This window comes from Callospermophilus lateralis, chromosome 3 (genome assembly GCF_048772815.1).
Source record: "Callospermophilus lateralis isolate mCalLat2 chromosome 3, mCalLat2.hap1, whole genome shotgun sequence".
Taxonomy (NCBI): Eukaryota; Metazoa; Chordata; class Mammalia; order Rodentia; family Sciuridae; genus Callospermophilus; species Callospermophilus lateralis.
Genome location: NC_135307.1, coordinates 111,627,578 through 111,647,484, shown reverse-complemented (window position 1 = coordinate 111,647,484; position 19,907 = coordinate 111,627,578). Strand labels below are relative to the sequence as shown.

The window sequence follows — 19,907 nt, the reverse complement described above, 5'->3', positions numbered from 1 at the left end:
CAGGCCCTGCCAGGGACGCCCTCTCCCCCAGGACCAGCCCCTGCTGCTGCTTGCATCCTGCCACTTGCTGCCTGCCCGTGACATCCGGGCACTGGGCAAACACAGCACACCCTGGGCACTCTCAGAAGAAGGTGGAAACACAGTGGGCAGGGAGATTGTGTCCCCATTTTACAGAGGAGGAAACCGAGGCATGGAGAGGGCCTCTGTAGGACCGCAGAACTGGTGAGCAGTGGGGTGGACTCCTGCTCCTGAGCTGCACGCCATGGCGGGCCCAGCCTCCTGACACGCTCTCCAGCCTGTGTCTCCTGGAGGGCCTCATGCCGCATAGCCCTCTGGCAAAGCTCTGCGTGCGCAGTGAGAAAGTCACCAGTCTCTCGTGCTGCCCTGTTGAAACCCCAATGCCCCCGAGGGCAAGCACCCTGTCCTGGCCACATCTGTCCCTGGAGCAGGACCAGGACTGAGTGTGTGGAAGTCCCTCAGGACCTGTGTGTCAAGGGAACCTCTGTGTTGCGCGGCTGCTGGGAACCCCAGGTTCCCTCAGACTCAGTCTGTGACCTTGCTGGTCTGAGAGCACCGGGCAGGACAGACACCAGGCCTCTGTCCTCACCTCCATCCCAGAACCACTGCTCAGAGCCTCCCACTCCCCCAGTGTCCACATGCTGGTCGGGGGCCTGGTCTGGGGCCAACAGTACCCCCCACCCACTGCCCAGAGGGGTGACAGGGAGCCGTCTGATGGTCTCTCAGTGCCCTCCCTGCCCTAGGATTTAGTGTCTGTCTGGAATTAGGATCCACAGGGGAATCAAGCCCCATCCCTGCACCCCCTGGCCCACCCTCCACAAGGCCAGTAACTGCCTGTCCCGACCCTGGGGAGGGAGGCATGAGTTTTGTTTCTGTGGCCCAGAAGGGCTTCTGGAAGTACACGGAGGCAAAGAGAAGTGGAAGCCATGTTCTGTGAAGGGCTTGCCCACCGTGGCAGTGGGTGTGGAAGTTCAACTCTCCTGTCCAGTCTCCCCACATCCAGCCGAGGAGCTCTGGTGGAGGAAGCAGCCCTCTCAGCAGGACAGAAATGAATGTGTTAGTCTGACCACATGCCCGCGAACACACACCAACCTATGTATACGTTCACGTGCATATAGCCAGGCACACGCACTGACGTGTAGACCCACGCAGTCTGCACAGACGCGTGGTGACGGCACGCACGTGCCCTGGCCATACCCACCATGACAGCAGCGGCCAGGGAACGAGTGACTACAGCATTCTGGAACCAGACTCTGCTTTCCCATGCATTTATCACTTAATCCTGTGACAACTGCATGGGTGGGTGCCGTCATCCTCATTAGCAGGTGAGCAGGAAGAGACGTAGCGAAGAGTGCGTGGCCAAGCCCGAGCACCTGTGAGCCCCTCCCTCTGCTCCCACGCACAGGGGACACAGTGCTGACCCAGTGGGGCCCAGCTCACACCGGCCAGATGGTCTGGGGGTGCTTCCCCCTTGGCCTCGGCCACCCTTTGCTCACTGACCAACAGCCAGGAAGTGACCCACTATTCAGAGTCCCAGAGGAGACAGTGCTGGGGGGACTTTGTCGAAGGTGGAACCGCTGGCTCTCCCCAGTGCCTGCCCGTCTGCTGGCCCCAGGGTTGCTCCCTGACCTGTGGACCAAGTCCTGAGGCGGCACAGAGCCTCGACAAAAGCCTCACGCCCCACCCCACCCCAGGTGTCAATCCGCAGCCCGCTCCCTGTCTTTCTGAGTTGTAAAGGTGTGAGGCCACAAAACCTCATTTCATGACTCCAAGAGACCCTTTCTGGTCCTGATAGAAAGCTCGCAGTCACTCCAAGGGCCGCGGAGCTGGAAGGCAGCAGGATCAGCAGAGCGCACAGAGCGGCCTCCCTTAAAGGTGGCCAAAGCAGAGTCTTCAAGTTGGCTGCAAACCCCACCCACACAGTGGTCCAGCAGGCTGGCCTAGGTGCTTCCTGTCTCTGGGCCTCCGTGTCCTGCCTGCAGTGGGACATCCAATTGAATCAGAGGGAGGGCAAAAGTGCCCCTGAGCACCTGCCCATCTCGGCACCTGGCACCAAGCACAGCTGGCTCTTGCATCATGCCCTGGGCCATGCACCAGGCTGCACCCTGGCCTTGGAGACCTGGATGCAGTGGTCAGAAAGCCTGTGCCCCGGGCTTCGGGGTGGGCGGTGGTCTCTCGGGTGGTCAGGAGGCAGCGCAGGTGGCTGCACACCTTGGGCCCTGCGTAACTGCTGCCTTGATGCCTCGCCCCCCACTCAGGATGACTCCGAGAGCAGCATCGAGTGTGTGAACGAGGAGAGGAGACTGCACAAGAAAGTCTGCAATGTCAGCTACCCCTTCTTCAAGGCCAAGGCCAAGGTTGAGGCTGGGGCAGGCTGGAGGAGTCTGGGGGAGGCACAGAGAGCCAGGGAGGGGACCAGAGTGGGACTGGCAGGTGGGAGGTCTACAGGGGCTCCCAAGTATTTTAGTGGATTAAGGTCAGATATGGCAAGGTCACAGTCTGGACCCCACCCCCAGGGAAGGGCAAGGAGAGTTCCAGGACCCCGTCTGCAGTGTGGCCTTGGGCTGCTGGACCGAGAGCAGGTGCCCTGCCAGCCTCTGTCGCCATTCTGTGTGGTCATGGCTGCTCCCCTCCCCCACCTCCAGGGACCTCCTCCCCATGAAAATCCTGCTGAGGGTCTGAGGCAGGACAGGCCGCCTTTTAATTGGCTTTCATTAAAAACAAAGAGGAAGAGGAGGGAGGACCATGCCCCAGCCAGCCAAAAACCCAGTTCAGGAGGATCCCAGGCCCCAGGCTCAGCAGTCCTCCTTCCCCAGCCCACTCCCAGCCAGCCTGGCCCACAGCTGGGCGAGACACAGGCAGGGGCTGTGGGGTGGGCCAGGCCTGGTCCCGCTATGCCCAGGCTCAGGCCCTGCTCCCGTGCAGGTGGCTTTCCGTCTGGATTTCGAGTTCAGCAAGTCCATCTTCCTGCACCACCTGGAGATCCAGCTCAGCTCAGGCAGGTCAGGGCCCAGCCTGCTCCCTCTCCTCCCAGCTTGCCCCTCCCAGGCCGGCTCCCTGTTTGGCTCCTAGCTCTCCACACTAAATCCCACCAAGCCCTGCCCCAACCTGGGGAAGCCATGGGTGGGGCGAGGGTGGGCCGGCTGCCCACTGTGCACAGCCGCTCCTCATTCTTGGGAGGTTTGGATGAGGGTGGGAATGCTGGTCCCCAGCCTTTAGATAGAGGTGTTTAAAGACCCTGCAGTTCTGGCCAAGAGCAGTGGCCCACACCTGGAATCCCAGCACTCAAGAAGCAAGGCGAGAGGATTGCAAATTCAAGGCCAACCTCCACAACTTAGCAAGACCCCACAGAGTCTCAAAATCAAATAAAAAGGCTGGGGATGTAGATCAGTTGTAGAGTGCCCCTGAGTTCAAATCCCAGTACAAAAAAAAAAAAAAAGAACTATAGTTCTAAAGCACTCTACATTATGTCATTCCTCACAGAAGTCCCTTAATCTCAACAAAGCAGGAGCTATTCCCCACCACACCCTCCAAATTATAACTAAGAAAAGAGAGGCTCAGAGAGGTTGAGTGGATTTCCCAACAACACATAGCATGTAGCTGCCTCTTTCCCTTTGAAATTTGTTTCATTTTTAAGAGAACTCTTCTTACTCTGTATGGGTCTGTCTGCCGCCCAGGCCTCCCTGAGGTGGCCTGCTATAGGTTGACACCATGAATCACCCTATGACAGTAGTAAACTGTGTCAGGAGGGAGGGAGGAATTCTGTGCACTCTGGAGCCTCAGAAATAGCCAAGATCCTTAGCTGAGAAATAAGTACTCGAGGCCACCCAAGCCCCGGTGCTCCAGCAGGCGTGTACACACTTGCACACACACAGGCCAGGGCATGGGGACTGGGTGGCCCACACCAGCCCACCAGCATGTTCTCTTCTCCTGCTGGCTTTGCCCGCCCCGTGTGGCAGTTTGCAAGACCTTGGTACTCCCAGGCCTCCTCGGCCTCTTCCCTCTCTCCTCCTGAGGGAGTGGAGGGAGGCAGGACAGAGTGTCTGCTTGTCAGGGGCTTAACTAGACCCCCAGCCCGGGGCCGGACTTGCACAGGAGAAAAGCAGCGCTCAGGACAAGCGGGGCCAGATCTGATGCCCTGCATCTGCCCTGGTAGCAGATGATGCTAGGCTGTTAGGGACATGGTGGCCACCTCCCTCCACGTGACTCTGAGCAGCACCTGCACCCTGCACCAGGCATTGGGGATCAGAGACCAACTCCACGTGAACCCCACTGTCCTTCCTGCCCGCAGCCCTGAGCAGTAGTGGGCAGTTCCACTAAGAGGAGGCCCTGCAGGCAGGGGCCAGCCCCACACAGCCCCCACCCCGACTCCGGCCCAGGTTCCTCCTCCACCTCATACCTGTGCATCCCCTGGGAGTGTCGGGGAAGGCTGGCCTCCACATTCTGGTTTCCCTGGCCTTTCTCCCCTGGGAAGGAGCCAGCTCCCTCCTGAGCCTGGCCAGTGCACATCCCCTGGGTAAGCCGTCCGTGTCCCCCTGGGTCTGCCTCAGATCCCTCCTGCTGTGGGGATGCAGGGACTGGCAGAGCAGGATGGAGGGCGGGCTCCTGCTGACCTGAGTGTCCCCATAGTGACAGTGATGAGCAGGACAGCACCAAGGAAGACAACGCGGCCCTGATGCGCCTCCACCTCAAGTACGAGGCCGACGTCCTCTTCACCAGGTGGGCCATGTCCCCACCCCAGAGGGCACCTCTGGGCCCCAGTACCAAGGGACACGGGCAACAAAGAGCCAAGTGTGGCCCTGGTGGGTCGGGAAGTACAGCCCCTCGTCCATGGTGGGAGGGGTGTCCAGTGAGAGGAAGGAGGGGCGGCAGGCCTGGCTCCCTCCCCAGAGCTCCCAGCAGGCGCAGGGTGGCGGGCAGAGAGGCTCCCCAGCACAGGCCCTGTCGGGTGGGTGCCCTGTCGGGTGGGTGCCCTGTCTGTAGAGAAGCTAAAAACATAATTTTAAAGCCCGACTAAAAGTCAGTCTGCTTTTATCACTACCAAAGTAATTTTAAGCAATGCCACTGAGGAAAGACCCCCCCACAGGCCACACTGTCCCCACCCACCTTGCTACCCACTAGCCCATCTGGCAGACAGAGAAGACAGGACACAGCACCCTCAGGGCGGAAGGGGGACTTCCAGCCCCAGAGAGGGCACACAGTGGGCAGGGTGGTGCTCACCAGAGGCCACAGCCCCAGGTGGAGAAGTGGGGCAGGGATGGCAAGTACCAGCTCTCTGAGTGGTGCCCACCGAGGCCACAGCTAGCTGATCGCAGCACTTACTCTTGCTGAACCTCAGGACCCTTCTCAAGGCAGCATTCCAGGGGACAGAAGCGGAAATGTGGATGAGTGCAGTGGTGCACACCTGTAATCCAGCAGCTCAGGAGGCTGAGGCAGGAGGATGGCAAGTTCAAAGCCAGCCTCAGCAACTTAGCGAGGCCCTAAGCAACTCAGTGAGACCCTGTCTCTAAAGAAATTACAAAAAAGGGCTGGGGATGTGGCTCAGAGGTTAAGCACCCCTAGGTTCAATCTCTAGTATCAATAAAAAAGAGGAAATGCAGCATTTGTGGTCTGGGGGAGGCAGCACAGGCCCTCCCCTCTCCATTCCTTTGTCCATCAAGCAGACACAGGCTGCTCATGGTGGCCCTTCCTGTCTCTGCAGGAGCAGCAGCCTGAGCCACTACGAGGTCAAGGCCAACAGCTCACTGGACAGCTATGATGGTACCGGGCCTCCCTTCCACTGTGTTTTCAAGGTAAGGCTGGGGACGCCCCGTGGAGAGTGAAGGGCAGGCGCTCAGGACACCCAACCCCCCCATGCATGGGGGAGGGGGAGGAATCTGGAATCATCACTAATGGCTGGAGCCCAGCCTGAGCCCTGCCACCTACTCATTGCACGACTTTTGGCAAATTACTTCCCCTCTCTGGGCTTCTCAGTCTTCATCTAAAAAACATTCAGGCTGGTGGGGGCAGGGCAGGGGGCATTAGTGAGATAAACTGTGTCTGCCCGAGATTTTTTAAATTTTTTTTAAAAAAGCAGTGGTCTAAGCACATCAGGACTGATGCTCTCCCGTAAATGAAGTCCAGAGTCATGACTTCACAAAGTCATCAGGATTGGGTTTTTTGTCTCGCCACCCTCAGCATGGGATACCAGCCTCAAATTCACCTTGTGGTACAAAATGACTGCAATTGCAATCATTCCATTCTCGTTCCAGGCAGCAGGAAGAAAGAAAGGGAAAGAGCACGGCCCCTCCCTATTAAAAAACTTCCCTTTTTTTTTTTTTTTTTTTTTTTTTTTGCGCATATCCCACTTGAATCAAAGTGTGAAATATGATATATCAAGAACTATGTAATGTTTTGAACAACCTACAATAAAAATTAATTTAAAAAAAATAAATAAAGTGAAAGGCAGAGAAGTATTAAAATTCAAAAGGACATCAAAAATAAAAAAAAAAAAAAAAAAAAAAAAACTTCCCTGTCGGTTCCCCACACTCCAGTGTGTCTCCTTGTGCAGAATATTATGATCTAGCTGAGAGGGAGCTGGGTAGAAGCAGCTTAGCGGCCTCTGCTACAGTGTCTCCAATCTTCCTTGCCCTGAAATGAGTCTGTCAACTTCTTCAACGGTGCAGGAGCTGGGAGCAGCTGACAGGGGGAAATGGGGCTGCAGACACCCTGAACTCTACCTGGCTTGCCCAGGAGAGGATCAGTGACTTGCCCAGGGCCACACAGCTCCTCCTTGGGGTTGCACTCCCCATCTCTCTGATTCCGAAGCCCTGCCCGTAACCACTGCTGCTGGGGCCCTGGATGTGTTGAGGCCAGGATGCCAACTATCACATGCTCTTGTTTATATCCTGCCTTGATCAGCAGTTATCTCTCGTAATACAGTAATGGCTGTCACCGTCTCCATTCCTGCCTTAACAAAATCCCCTGAGCCACGAGAACTTGAGACTGGAAGGGGTCCCTGCTCTCAGCCCCGGGGCCCGGCCCCGTCAGCCCTCCTGCCTCCTGCACTGTGGTCCTCGCAGCCCTGCCACCCTCTGGCCAAGCTCTGCAGCTTCCACAGTGAAAATGCCCGGGCAGTGGTCCCGCCCCAGATGGGCTGGGGGCAGCCCAGGCTGCTGGCCCTGTGGGCCTCTCCTCCCCTCCCTCAACTGCGGCTGCTTCTGCCACAGATTCAGAACCTGGGCTTTTTCCCCATCCATGGAGTGATGATGAAGATCACTGTTCCCGTCGCCACCAGGGGTGGCAACCGCCTGCTGATGCTGAGGGACTTTCTCACTGACCAGGTACCACAGGCTCTGGGAGCTGGCTCAGGGGGAGGGGGTCAGAAGGAGGTAGACATAGTCCCTAGGCATGTCCCCATGTCCCCAGACCTCAGCTCCTTCTCCCAGGACCAGGGCAGCTGGGCCTTCCCTGGGCAGAAGAGAAATGAAGCATCCTGGGAGACTGGGTCTGCCAGAGTGGCCGCGAGGCTCGGGGGGTGCGTGTGTGCATGTGTACCCATGTCCCCCACACAGGTGAACACTTCCTGTAACGTCTGGGGGAACAGCACTGAGTATCGGCCAGTCCCTATGGAGGAAGACTTGAGTCATACCCCACAACTGGTGAGTGGCCCCAAACCAAGAGCCAGGGGCTAGGCTAGAGGAGTGCCACCCTGCTCCAGGGGCGTTTTGTTCCTGAGCACCTGACTCACATGTTGAAGACCCCAGGTTCAATTGTCAGCACTAAAAAAAAAAAATATATATATATATATATATATATATTTGATAGAGACCAGAGGGGTTGGGAGAACAAGGTGCAAGTACGGAGCATGTCGTCTGGCAGTTGGAGAAACTGTCTGAACACTAGCCACAGCCTGTGGAGCCTTTTAGGGCTGCTTCTCACGCTCTTCCATGCATGCCTGATAGAAAGAGACTCTGCAGGATGCACACCAAATCCATGGCAGTAATCATTCTTGGCAGATGGGGAGGGGTGAACTTGAGGGTAGTCGTCAATGGAGAAACCTGTCTCATGTGTAAAGTATTCAGCATACAAATGTAAATAAAATGCAATACATTTAAAAAGAGTTCATTGAAGGCTGGGGCTATAGCTCAGTTGGTAGAATGCTTGCCTCACATGCACAAGGCCCTGGGTTCAATCCCCAGCATCACAAACTCTCTCTCTCACACACACACACACACAAACACGATCCCTGGGAGTTTTTATCATGAAGAGAACTTGGATTTCCTAAAATACTATTTTTGTACCTGTTGCATTGATCAGATTGTTTTTCTTTGAATCTGTTTATATGGCAAAGGTATTTACAGATTCCTTAATGTTCAATGTTCTGTTCCCGGAACACACCCAGTCTGGTCACCGTGCATGACTTCAGAGGAGCATCAGATATGCCAACCCCAGTGTGTCTTCCAGGGAGCCTGGACCCCAGCCTATGTGCCCCACACCCACCCCTCTGCCACGCCTTCACCCAGAAGCAAAGCCCCTGTTGGTGGAACCGCATGGTGGCCCAAGCCCCTGGTGGCATGCCAGGTCACAGCCAGCCAGCTGCCTCCCCTGCTCCCTGTAGCCTTGCTGCTCCCACCAGACCCATCTTCTCTTTCAGAATCACAGCAACTCCGACGTGGTCTCTATCAACTGCAACGTGAGGCTGGCCCCCAACCAGGAAATCAACTTCCATCTGCTGGGGAACCTATGGTTGAGGTCCCTCAAAGCAGTGAGTGGGCCTCTGGGCGAGGCTGCAAGGAAGGGAGGGAAGGGGCGGCGGTTGGCAGGTCTCCCACCCAGGGCTGCCCAGGAGGGGCAGGACAGAAGCTTCTGAACCAGCCCTGACTAGGCCTCTGCCTATGACTACAGCTCAAGTACAGGTCGGTGAAGATCATAATCAACGCAGCCTTGCAAAGGCAGTTCCACAGTCCCTTCATCTTCCGTGAGGAGGACCCCAGCCGCCAGGTGAGCCCCTGGGAACCCAGCAGACCTGGGCTTGGGCCCCCCAGGCTTGGAAAGGGCTGCCGTGCCCTAGGTTCTCCTAAGAGAAAAATGGGCAGGCTAAGCAGAGAAAAAAAGCAATAGAATAATCCTTCAGGCAGGGTGGGGAGGGACAGAAGTGGGCAGGTGCCCAGTGCCTCTCCTCTCCAGCTGCCGGCACCTCAGTTCAATGATCTGCGAGCAGCCTGGGTGTCTGGGTGTCAGGATCCTGGTGTGAACTGCAGTTGTAAAGACCAAGAGATGCAAGACGTCTCAGTTCTTGGTCTCTTAAAAAAAAAAAAAAAAGATACAATCAGATTGTTACAGATCACAGTGGCTTCAGTCAGGGTCCAGGAAAGGATAAGGTCACTGAGATAGATCCTCTCTGGGACTGGGAAAGTTGGGACTACCCAGTTCTGCAGAAACAGATGGGGCAGCCAGGTGTGGGACTCTGCTGCCCTCCACTGGCCACATCCCAGAATCACCAGCCTGGACTCTGGGCAAGAGTCCCCAGACACAGGAGGAGTAAACTCCTCCCTGCCCCAGGAGCCAGGGACCTGCAGGACAGGCAAGGTCTGGAGGCCAGTCCTTAACAGAGGAGGCCAACGGACATCAGCCCCAATCAGAGTGGGCACAGCAGGCCGAGGGGCAGCAGGGCCAAGCCCAGAAGCCGTGAGGAGTGGGGACCCACCCAAAGGCACAGTGGGGAGCTGTGGAAGGCCAGGCCCCCCAGGGCAGGGACACAGCAGCACTTCAGCTCTGGCCTCAGGCCTGCGGTCACTGCCAGGCTTTCCTCCCCAGGGAGCCAGCACCCACCCAGCCTCCCCCTGTTCTTCATCCATCTGGCCTGTGTTGGGTGCCCCTTCTACAGCTCCCGCCAGGCAGAGGATAGAGGTGAATTAGGCAGACAAGAGCACAGTGACCACCAAGTGTGGGACAATGTGGGGAAGCTCGGGCGTTGGAGGAAGTGTCAGGGCCAGGAATGTCCTGGGGATGCTCCCTTTGAAGTGAATCCTGAAAGACGTTAGAATTTTCCAGGCATCCGAGAGAGAGGAGGTGTGGCAAGCCCCCTTCCCACAGACACACCCCCCCTCTCACATCATGGTTCTGTTAGCCTTCCAAAAAAATCCCTCTTAGACTCTCTAGACAAGACACCTCACTACTTCTCTTGTAAAATCCAGCAACCCCCAAATGGAGCACCAACACTAGACCCACGGCGGGTGGGGAGGTAGAGCAAGGTCCCAGCCTGCAGGGACAGAAAAAGATCACACAAGGGACCCACCATATGCAGAGCCCAAGCATGGGCCCAGCACCATGGCAGACAGCACAGCATCTGACTCACTCCTCACCACCCCGTGAGGCCCGCCCCACAACCCAACTTTCCAGACACAGAAACTGAAGCTGTGAGTTCAGGGAGGAGAGCAGGGATGCCTCGGGCTGACTAGGGAGTCGGTGGCCACCGAGGGCTCTCCTGGGCTGTTGCAAGTGGACCCCCCACGGGTTTACTGAGCTCCTACCATGTACCAGCCACTGTCCCAAGCATTGAGTGGGGACGCCTCGCAGGCAGAGGGCACAGCAGTGGTGTGGCCCCACAGGGACACATGGGCAGTCAGAAGCCAAATGGCAGGTGGGGGGCTGGCGTGGCACTGCAGACAAGGCCTGCGAGATGGCAGGGCCAGGGAGTGGGAGCCTAAGGGCCAGCACAAGGCCTTCCTCCCTCCGTCTGAGTGGCAGGGGACTCTGAGCAGAAGCTAAGTCTCCTTTCTGACCGAAAGCATCCCCCTGGCCGTTGTGCTAAGCATGGGCAGAGCAGGGGGGCAGTGAGGTCACCATCGCAGACTCCAGGGAGAGACCGGCTCAGACCCAGGGGCAGCCTGGGAGGTGGGGAGGAGCGGCCGCGTTCTGGGTGTTTCTAAGGAAATCCTGCTGAGGGAGTCATGTGGGTGTGAAAGTGAGCTCCACCAGGAGAGTCTCTGACCTGAGGGTGGCAAAAGATGGACAATGCTGCCATTGGCTTTGGTGAGACAGATGCCAAAGGAGCAGGTCTGGGGTGAGCAGCAGGGTCAGGAGTAGGGTCAGGAGCTGGGTTGGGGGCCTGTGGAAGCTGCCAGGTGTGCCAAGGAGACTGATGGACACGTCAGGGACTCAGTGGAGGGGCCAGGCAGAAGATGGAAACGTGAACGTGGTCACCAGTTACAGAGAAAGCCAGGATCTGAGTGGGTCCCCAGAGTTGCTCTGTGATTTCCACGGCCCTGGCCACTTTTGCCTTGGGGGCCCTTCCTCCACTAAAACATTAATAAACAAATAAATTATTACTTTTCAACTTGTTGGTATAAAAAGGAATGAATATAATCCAGGTTAAATTGTCTTAATGTTCCTAATTCTAATCTTCAAGGCAAATAAAAATTTCCCAGGCCCCTAAAAGTGTTGTGGGCCCCAACCCTGCCTATGATGCCCCAGAAGGCAGCCCTGGGTCCCCTGGGGAGTGACCACAGGAAAGCAGGAGATATGGCATGGGGCAACCCTGGGATGTTTGGCAGACAGTGAGGAGGCGGCAGAGAGGATGGAAAAGGAGCAGCCCATGTGACAGAATCCAGGGAGAGTGGGTGGCCAAAGCGGGAGAAGCAGAAAGCGACCCCCGGAGGCAGCCTGCCATGGACCACCTAACGCTGCTGCCCCTGGGTAGGGGCTGGTGGCTGCAGGCACTGCCAGCCATGCCTGCCATCCCTCCAGCACCTCCCTGAGGAAGGGATACAGTCGCCTCCAGGTGTCTGCCGACGCCTGCCCTGCCCAGGGCTGCCACCCAGTCCCAGAGCGGTGACACTGTGGACCTGGCTCCCCGTCCCTCGCAGGTCACGTTTGAGATCTCCAAGCAAGAGGACTCCCAGGTCCCCATCTGGATTATCGTGGGCAGCACGCTGGGGGGCCTCCTGCTGTTGGCCCTGCTCGTCCTGGCACTCTGGAAGGTGAGACCTGCAGGGCAGGGACACAGGAGCATCCTGGCCCAGGGGCCCAGGCCTGGGGCTCTCGGTCTGGGCCCTGTGGTCACTGCCATAGGCTCCTCTCCATGAGAGCTGACAGCCATGGGCCTCCCCCTACAGCTTGCCTGTGGCCATAGCGTCCAGACCCTCCCCACAGCAGCCACACTGTTTAAGGCCAGCAGAGGGCACCCAGAGTGTGGCTGTAACCCTTGCTTGTATAGGACCCTTTGAGAAGCTGATGAAAACTGGGGTTCCTCTTATCAGGAAAAAAGATTAAAAAGCAAGTTCACAACTGCACAGGATTCCAACAGTGTAGGCTGTTAACAAACTCACCAAACCCTTCTCCACTTCTGAACTTCTGGTTAAGAACCCCAGTCTCAGCCTCCTCTTGTTACCACTGATAAAGTGAGGAGGCCCAGAGAGGGATATTAACCAGGGCAGAGTCACCCAGGAAGATGGTGGGAGCCAGCATGACTTCTTGCATCCTGCTCATCCACGTTGCTCTAGTCCACACAGCCATTCTGGTGGTGAGGGTGCTGAGTGAGCTGGGGTATTTAGGGAAGCCCTGAGAGGAGACCCCACAAGGGTTGGGGGGAGGGGCAGCAGGAGACAGGCCTTATCCACCCTGAGACTTCTCCCTTTGCCTCACCACAGCTTGGCTTCTTTAAAAGTGCCAAGCGCAAGAGAGAGCCTGGCCTGGACCCCAGCCCCAAAGTGATGGAGTGAGGCTCCAGTGGAGGCTTCAAATTGCTGGGGGCCAGATTCCAGTGCAGGGCTGTGCAAGCCCAGGACTGTGGCCCACCGAGCGGAGCGGAGAGGACGCCAGCTGGCTTTGTACTTGACCTCGTCTCCCAAGCGAAGGCGCCCACTCCTGGGATGGAACTCAAGTGGTGCTAAGAGGAATCGCCCCGTGGGAGGCTGAGACATCTCCAGTTCAGATCCCTGGGATTTGAAGGGAACCTCTGAGGCCCACCCGAGGCCTCCCCCAGGCTCCACGGAGGATTTGCCGCCCCAGCCATCATGGTGCTAGGAACTTGCAATCATGCCCACTGAGAGACCCACGGAGGAAGACTGTAAATACAGCCACTCTGTCCCCGACCCAGGCCTCTACTTCCCAAAGGACCCCATAGCACGGCAGACCTGAATGCCAGGAGGCCCTGCCACCCCTCACCCAAGCCCTGGCTCTGAAGTCACACCACCCTCTGCCCCACAGACAGGCCCCCAAACTCTCCATGAATGAACCTGAACCCCAAAGCATGAAGATGACAGCAGCAGGCCAGGGATAAAGAAAGATGCTCGGGTGAGGAAACTGAACCAGACAAGCAGGAGGGACTCAGTATGCTGGGCGACATCAGCCACCTGTGTGCATCGCTGTGCCACCCAGCTGCCGGTCCCGGTGGCTCTCGGCCTCCTGCCCTCCTGGCTGCCTCTGCCCAGCTGCTTTTGTTCCTAGGTACCTCACAGGAAGTGTGCGGATGGCGCAATCCCTTGGGCTCCTCGTTCCCACTTGTCTTCCAGCTGCAGCTGCAGCCCAGTAGAGGGGGAAGGGTAGGGCACCCCTCCCTGCATCACCCCTACACACACACACACACACACACACACACACACACACACGCTCGCTCACAACTTCTCACCCCTCCTGTCTCCCACCACTGCCCGGGAGAAGGGTTCAGCTGGGCTGTGGAGGGGTCCTCTCTGGAATGCACTGAATAAAGCTCATGCAAGGACCCTCAGGGCCTGTGCAGCTTTGGTGGCAAACATCTTGCCCACCGACCCACTGAACCAGTGTCAGACCAACGATGGCACCCCAAGGACAAGGGGCATGCCGGGTGCCCAGCAGAGTAATTTATGCCTTAACCTTTTTCAAGGTAGAAATAAAATGGGGATACATCAAAGGCACCTGCTCCCTTGTGCATAGTGTGACCTTGACTGTCAATATTTTTAAGAAATTAAATGTTTAGAAACAACTGAGGCACTGACATTGCGTTCTGTGGCAGTGTGTCCAGGTGAGCCACAGCTGCTTTAACAAGGAGGGAGATGGCTCCCTGCTGCCTTCACATGGTGCTAAGTGTGGGGATGGTCTTGCCCACTGCAGACTTCCTGCAGCATGCCTTCCATGGGGCCACCTGGCCCCTCTCTGCATGACAGCTCCACAGTGGGGCACTGCCAGGGATCCTTCCTCCCTCCCAAGATCACCCATTCCATCTTTGGCCAGGGTGGATGATTAGAACCCACAAGTTTCACTGTAGTGCCAACCCCTTAGTCCCAGCTCTCCTCCTGGGGCTCCGAGGACTCCCGGCCCTCTCCAGCCTGGGGTTCCATCAGTGACCCTCCCACAGCCCAACCCTGTTTTCTCACACACAGGCTGCTCTTAAACCAAGGTGTCTCCATTCTATTCTTGCATCATTCACTCCTTGGAATCCCAACAAACAGAACCTTAGAAATTACTTCCTCATTACTGAGGACACTCAGAACCAGAGAAGAGACACCCTAGGTTCCAGAGCAGAAGCAAGATGGAATCTGGGAGGGCTATCTGGCTGGCCACTCACCCTAGCCCAGCCACTCACCCTAGTCAAGCCTCAGGAGGGCCAGATGAGCAACAAGTGGTGAAAATAAAACCTGAATAGCAAACCCCATTTTCCCTTCCAGAATAAAAGAAACATTAAATCATACTCCCTGTCACTCATCACTCTTATGGGGTAACCTGACAAAGAGGAACTGATGAACCCACACTCAAAAGAGCCCCATTTGATTTAGCAGCGGGTCTTCTTTCAGACATCATGTGCGACCACACTGCAGGCCAAACTAAACGTACTCTGCAAGTCAGTTGCGGCCCAAAGGCCATCAGAGAGGGAGGCCAGGTCTCTCCCTCCATACTTCCCAGGCCTCACAACAGCCAGATGGCCAAAGGCTGCAGGGCCTGGGAGGCTTGCACCTTGAAGGCCTTTAGCCCCTGCACTGCGACTCCTTTTTCTCCTTTCTCTTATCAGTTCTCCCTCTCTACACCTATTCACTCTGGCATAGAAATGTCCAAGGCTGTACCTGGGAGTGCCTGGCAGGGCAGGCAAAGATGTGTAAGAAGGGGCAAGGCCTTGTGCTCTTCCATGGCTGCACACTGCAATTCCCTGGGGGGGCTCTCCAGCCCCTCAGGATTCAGATTTAACTGGCTGGGTGCGGGGGGCGGGGGAGGGGGGGGGAGCATCACGCCTATTTGTTTCAAACTTCAAGTAACTTTGTGCAGAGAGTTGGGCCCAAAGGCAAGTGAACATACAGGCTAACAAATGAAGAAGTGAGAGGTGAAAGCCGGGCGCGGTGGCGCACATCTGTAATTCCAGCAGTTTAGGAGGCTGGGACAGGAATTCAAAGCCAGCCTCAGCAACGATGAGGTGCTAAGCAACTCTGTGAGAACCTGTCTCTAAATAAAACAAAGAACAGGGCTGGGGATATGACTCAGTGATTGAGTGCCCCCCCCCCCCCCCCCGGTTCAATCTCTGATACACCCTCCACCACCACTCCCAAAAAAACTGAGAGATTGATGTGCACAAGTGACTTTCTATGTGCAACAAATACTGGGAACCACAATGTCATTGTCAAGGTCCTTCAGGTTAACCTGGCTCTAGTCTGGAATCAGAAAGACCCTCCAGTTACATCAAGTCTCCAGGGTGGGATTTGTTGCAGATTTTACCATTTCCCAATGTCCTTGTAGCCCCAGGGGCTCTGGCAGGATTTGGACACATTTGCTATTGACAAAAGGAGTTGAACAGCAGTCCCTGAAGACAATTTTGGCATTTAGAGGCGAGAAGCCCCAAGTACAACCTCAGAATACCACTAAAATTCATATTTCAGCTCACAGATGGGTGTTTTCTACCATGTTCTTTGTGCTAGTTATAATTATTTAGAAGGAGCTGCGGGTTAACCCTTGTGTTACCATGAAATATAGCCAAAAGTAGTTCAGTCATGGAAGGGCATTATGGGCCCAATCTGGACACCACTTTGAACAAGCTGCTTTGTGCTCCTGTGGCTATAGGACAAGCTAGTTGTAGCAAACTGAAGTGCAAAGGAGGGGAAAAAAAAAAAAAAGTGTGCTTGGGACAAGTTCTGATTCCTGGAGTAAACCAAATTACCGAGGGGTGGTTTTGGAATTTGGCCCATAGATCATCAGGATTTCCAAGTTCTAGGCTGGTTGTCTGGTAGAAACAGACCTCCAAGTTGGGAAATGAGGTGGGAAAGATGTCCCTGATGATGACCTGGAGCACCTGTAGGACCCTGCCCAGAGACAGCCGCATGGACAGGGCCAGTTCTCTCAGAAGACACAGAAACTGAAGGGCAGGCCTTGGTAGATCCAAGAGGCCTCTCCACAGGCTCCAAGGGAAGTGCGTGTCTATTAGGGAATCCCTCAGTTCTGGCCCACTGAGCTGGCGAGAAAAAATTCAGCCAAGTGTTTCTTCTCTGTGGCATTAGGTGGGATGGGCATGCAGGCTGAGGGCTGTCTCAGAAAGCAGATTAGTCAGAGCTGAGCTTCTCCAAGGGTAGCCCCAGGGCCACCTCAATCAGGACCACAGACTAGCATTTCCCCCCAGACCTCACAGTTCCCATTTCTGAGGCAAAACTAAGCATGTTAAACTTAAGAGCCAATGATGTAGAGCCATAATATTGTTATTCTTCAATGTCGTTTCTTACATAGCCTATCTCAGCTGATGTTCAGCTGTGCTTGGACCTATCTTGGTGGCATCATAACAGCAAAAATCCAACCAGTGCAAACAGTAGACTCTTGTGTTTTACTGCTGTTAAGGAAGGTGGCATTTCCTCACAAGGCTGGTACAAGGTAGAAGGGGCAAAATGCTAATAGCATAAGGTGCAAGGTATCTCACCCTGGGACATGAGAGCTGCTGGGAGATAGTGTGGATCTCTCCTTCCCTAGACCTTTATGGGATAAATGGCTTCCTCCTTTGACATTCAAGAGCCATTAGCCCCCACACTCTCCCAGAATAAAACACAAGACTAGGGTCAATCCCCTGGCTTCATGCCCCAGGATGCCAATCTGTAACAGAAACAGGGGGCTTAATCACACTCCTTTCTGGCATGATGACTCACTGCACCCTGACTGGAGGTACTCAGGTCTCCCTGCAGGCAGATGTGCCTGGGGTGAATTAGTACAGCCATTAGCAGTGAAGGATCCTGTTTCATTCCACACACACTTGCCTTGGTCTTTGCTTCAGTTAATGTGGTGCCAGTTCTTTATTTTGCACTGCTTCTTACCATTAAAAAACATCCCCAGGGGCTGGGGCTGTAGCTCAGAGGTGGAACACTTGCCACACATGTACCAGGCACTGGGTTCGATCCTCAGCACCACATAAAAATAAATAAATAAAATAAAGGTATTGTGTCCATCTATATCTAAAAATGTATTTTTAAAAAAATTCCCAAATTACATCAGCATCTTGTCACGGGGTGGTCAACTCTAGCCAACCACAATATAATCTGCACAGTGCTTCTGTGTCAAGTTATTCTATTAGGTTTGACATCATGCTAAAGTAGGACAGCATGTTCCAAAACAGAAACTGAAACAGGAGCGGAGGAGCTTTACTGGTGTAGTGAAGGTCAGGAGCCATGCACCTGGGCACTGAAACTTCTCAGTAAGATATGGGATAAACTGTACCTAGCAAACTCATCAGGATCAAAGTAGGGTAGGAGCAGAAAATTATTAGAAAAGGAGGGCACCATTCCTTGACGGACTCATCCATCCTAATCAGTCTCATGTGTTCCTTGCTTTTATCACCCTGGAACGACATCAAAAAACATGTGGCAACTCAATGTGTTCTAAAGGTGGCCCATGCCAGAATAAAATACACTGTAAATTTTTATTTATAAAAATTGAGGAAAAATTGAAATTCAAATTTCAAAAAGGGTCACCTAACTGACAACAAACCTACATTACATATGTAATTTAAGTGTAAATAAAGCCACTTTAAAGTGGCTTTGTAAACACATTAAAATTTCTAAGTATATGTAATAATATAAAAAAACAAACCCAATGGTAATAAATGGAAGGCATTTGTAAGACTTTCATTATAAATAAATCTTTAAAATTTCTGGACAGAGTTACACATTAAAAAATACTTAACCAAATGGACATATCTTTATTTTTAATGAAAAGACTCAGAACTAGGGCTGGGGATGTGGCTCAAGTGGTAGTACACTTGCCTAGCATGCGTGAGGCACTGGGTTCGATTCTCAGCACCACATAAAAATAAAATAAAGATATTGTGTCCATCTAAAACTAAAAAATGAATATTTTAAAAAAAAGAAAAGACACAGAACTATGGAGATGTCCAGTCTCCCTAATCTACTGAGTTCAATCTATTGATTCAATGCTAAACAAAATCATCTCATAACATGATCAAATGACACCAACGTTTATCTGGAGAAATAAACATAACCTAGTGGAAAAAAATTATCCCCACTCAAAAAAAAAAAAAAAAAACAAATGAATACTAGTCCATCTAAGAATACTTAACATTTACTAGACACCTGAATATGGCAAGCATCATATTTTTACTAGACATCTGAATATGGCAAGCACCATATTAAGTATTTTAATTACATCCATTTGCTCATCAAAGACCAAGCTAGATAATATTATCCCAATTGACAAGTAGGATACAAAACTCAGAATCCATGAAACAAATGATAAATTTGACTACATAAAAATATAAATTTCTAATACAAAAACTATTATGTTAAAAAACAAAACTAAAAACTGTTCAATGACAAAAACTTTTCCTTAAACCTCCAGAGAATTTCTAAAAAATAGTAAGAAAAAGATCACAACCCAAATATAAGCAAAGGAAATGTAAATGGTCAGTAATTTAAAAAGTGTCCAGCCTCATTAATAATAAAAGAACACAAATCAAAATCACAAAATACTATTTTTGGTAAGTTTCCCTGGCAAAAAGAGATAAGCTAATATCTTATGTCAATAAAGGGACACAAAGATGGAAGGCAATTTGATAATCTCTTGTCAAGACTTTAAATATTCAGTCATTAAACCAGAAGTTCCAGGGCTAAGAATGAATTTGTTGGATGAATAATATATACAAGGATGTCCACTACAGCATTATTTAAAATACCCAAAACTGAAAACCTAAAAAGTCCATCAGTAAAGATCTGGTTAAATAAATGTTAAGTCCATCCACAGAATTAAATGCAATGAACTTGTTTTTGCAAAAAAACCATTTAAGTTTAGAAATGGAAAAATGCTGGATACATGAAACCAAAAAGAAGTTCATCTGCATTTTCAAATGTAAAGAAGTATTACATATATGCACAGAGAAATTCTGGGAAGCTACTCAAAAAATATGATTGCCTCGGTAGAGTCCAAACGGGAACAGGGAAGAGTTGAGAAGGGAACTTTAATATCTGAATTTTTTTCCATACACATGTATACCTTCAACAACTTTTTTTTAATGAACTGCACGAAAAGATCACCTCACATTGAACAATAAAGACACAAACTTCAAGGTAGTTTTTTCAAACATTTACTGAACACAAATACCATTTTTCCTTTTACACAGCAAGATTGTTAGTTTCAAATTAGCTGAGCTATTAGGACTGCCAATTGCCATGAAATTAAAAATGATTCTACATGTCACAAACTCAAATAGAAAATGTCATGCAATATATAAATTACTAATAGACTTCTGGTGCAGTCAGCAAGTTTACTATGTTTATTAAAGTCACGTAAGTGTTTTGACAAAAGTGCACAATAGAATGACATCACTGGGTTGTTATAAATCACAGTGAATTACTAGAGTACAACAATGTAGTTCCTCTAGATGGAGGATTGCAGGAAGGGGTGAATATTATGAAGGACAGGTCTTTTCAATAGGTTCAGCCAGTCAAATTTTTACA

At 52.8% G+C, this 19,907-nt stretch overlaps 1 protein-coding gene across 1 annotated transcript in view; it reads left to right on the top strand.

Annotated features, from left to right (window-relative positions):
- The window catches only part of Itga11 (integrin subunit alpha 11), a 114,876-nt gene extending 100,228 nt beyond the window's left edge, over window positions 1-14,648 (top strand). The window contains exons 21-30 of the mRNA XM_076851002.2: window positions 2,277-2,375; window positions 2,944-3,020; window positions 4,648-4,737; window positions 5,720-5,810; window positions 7,227-7,340; window positions 7,572-7,658; window positions 8,654-8,764; window positions 8,905-9,000; window positions 11,868-11,981; window positions 12,651-14,648. Coding sequence (XP_076707117.2) covers window positions 2,277-2,375; window positions 2,944-3,020; window positions 4,648-4,737; window positions 5,720-5,810; window positions 7,227-7,340; window positions 7,572-7,658; window positions 8,654-8,764; window positions 8,905-9,000; window positions 11,868-11,981; window positions 12,651-12,722 — 951 coding nt within the window. The 3' untranslated portion in view covers window positions 12,723-14,648. The remainder of the gene's footprint in view (window positions 1-2,276; window positions 2,376-2,943; window positions 3,021-4,647; window positions 4,738-5,719; window positions 5,811-7,226; window positions 7,341-7,571; window positions 7,659-8,653; window positions 8,765-8,904; window positions 9,001-11,867; window positions 11,982-12,650) is intronic.
- Window positions 14,649-19,907: the final 5,259 nt, after the last annotated feature.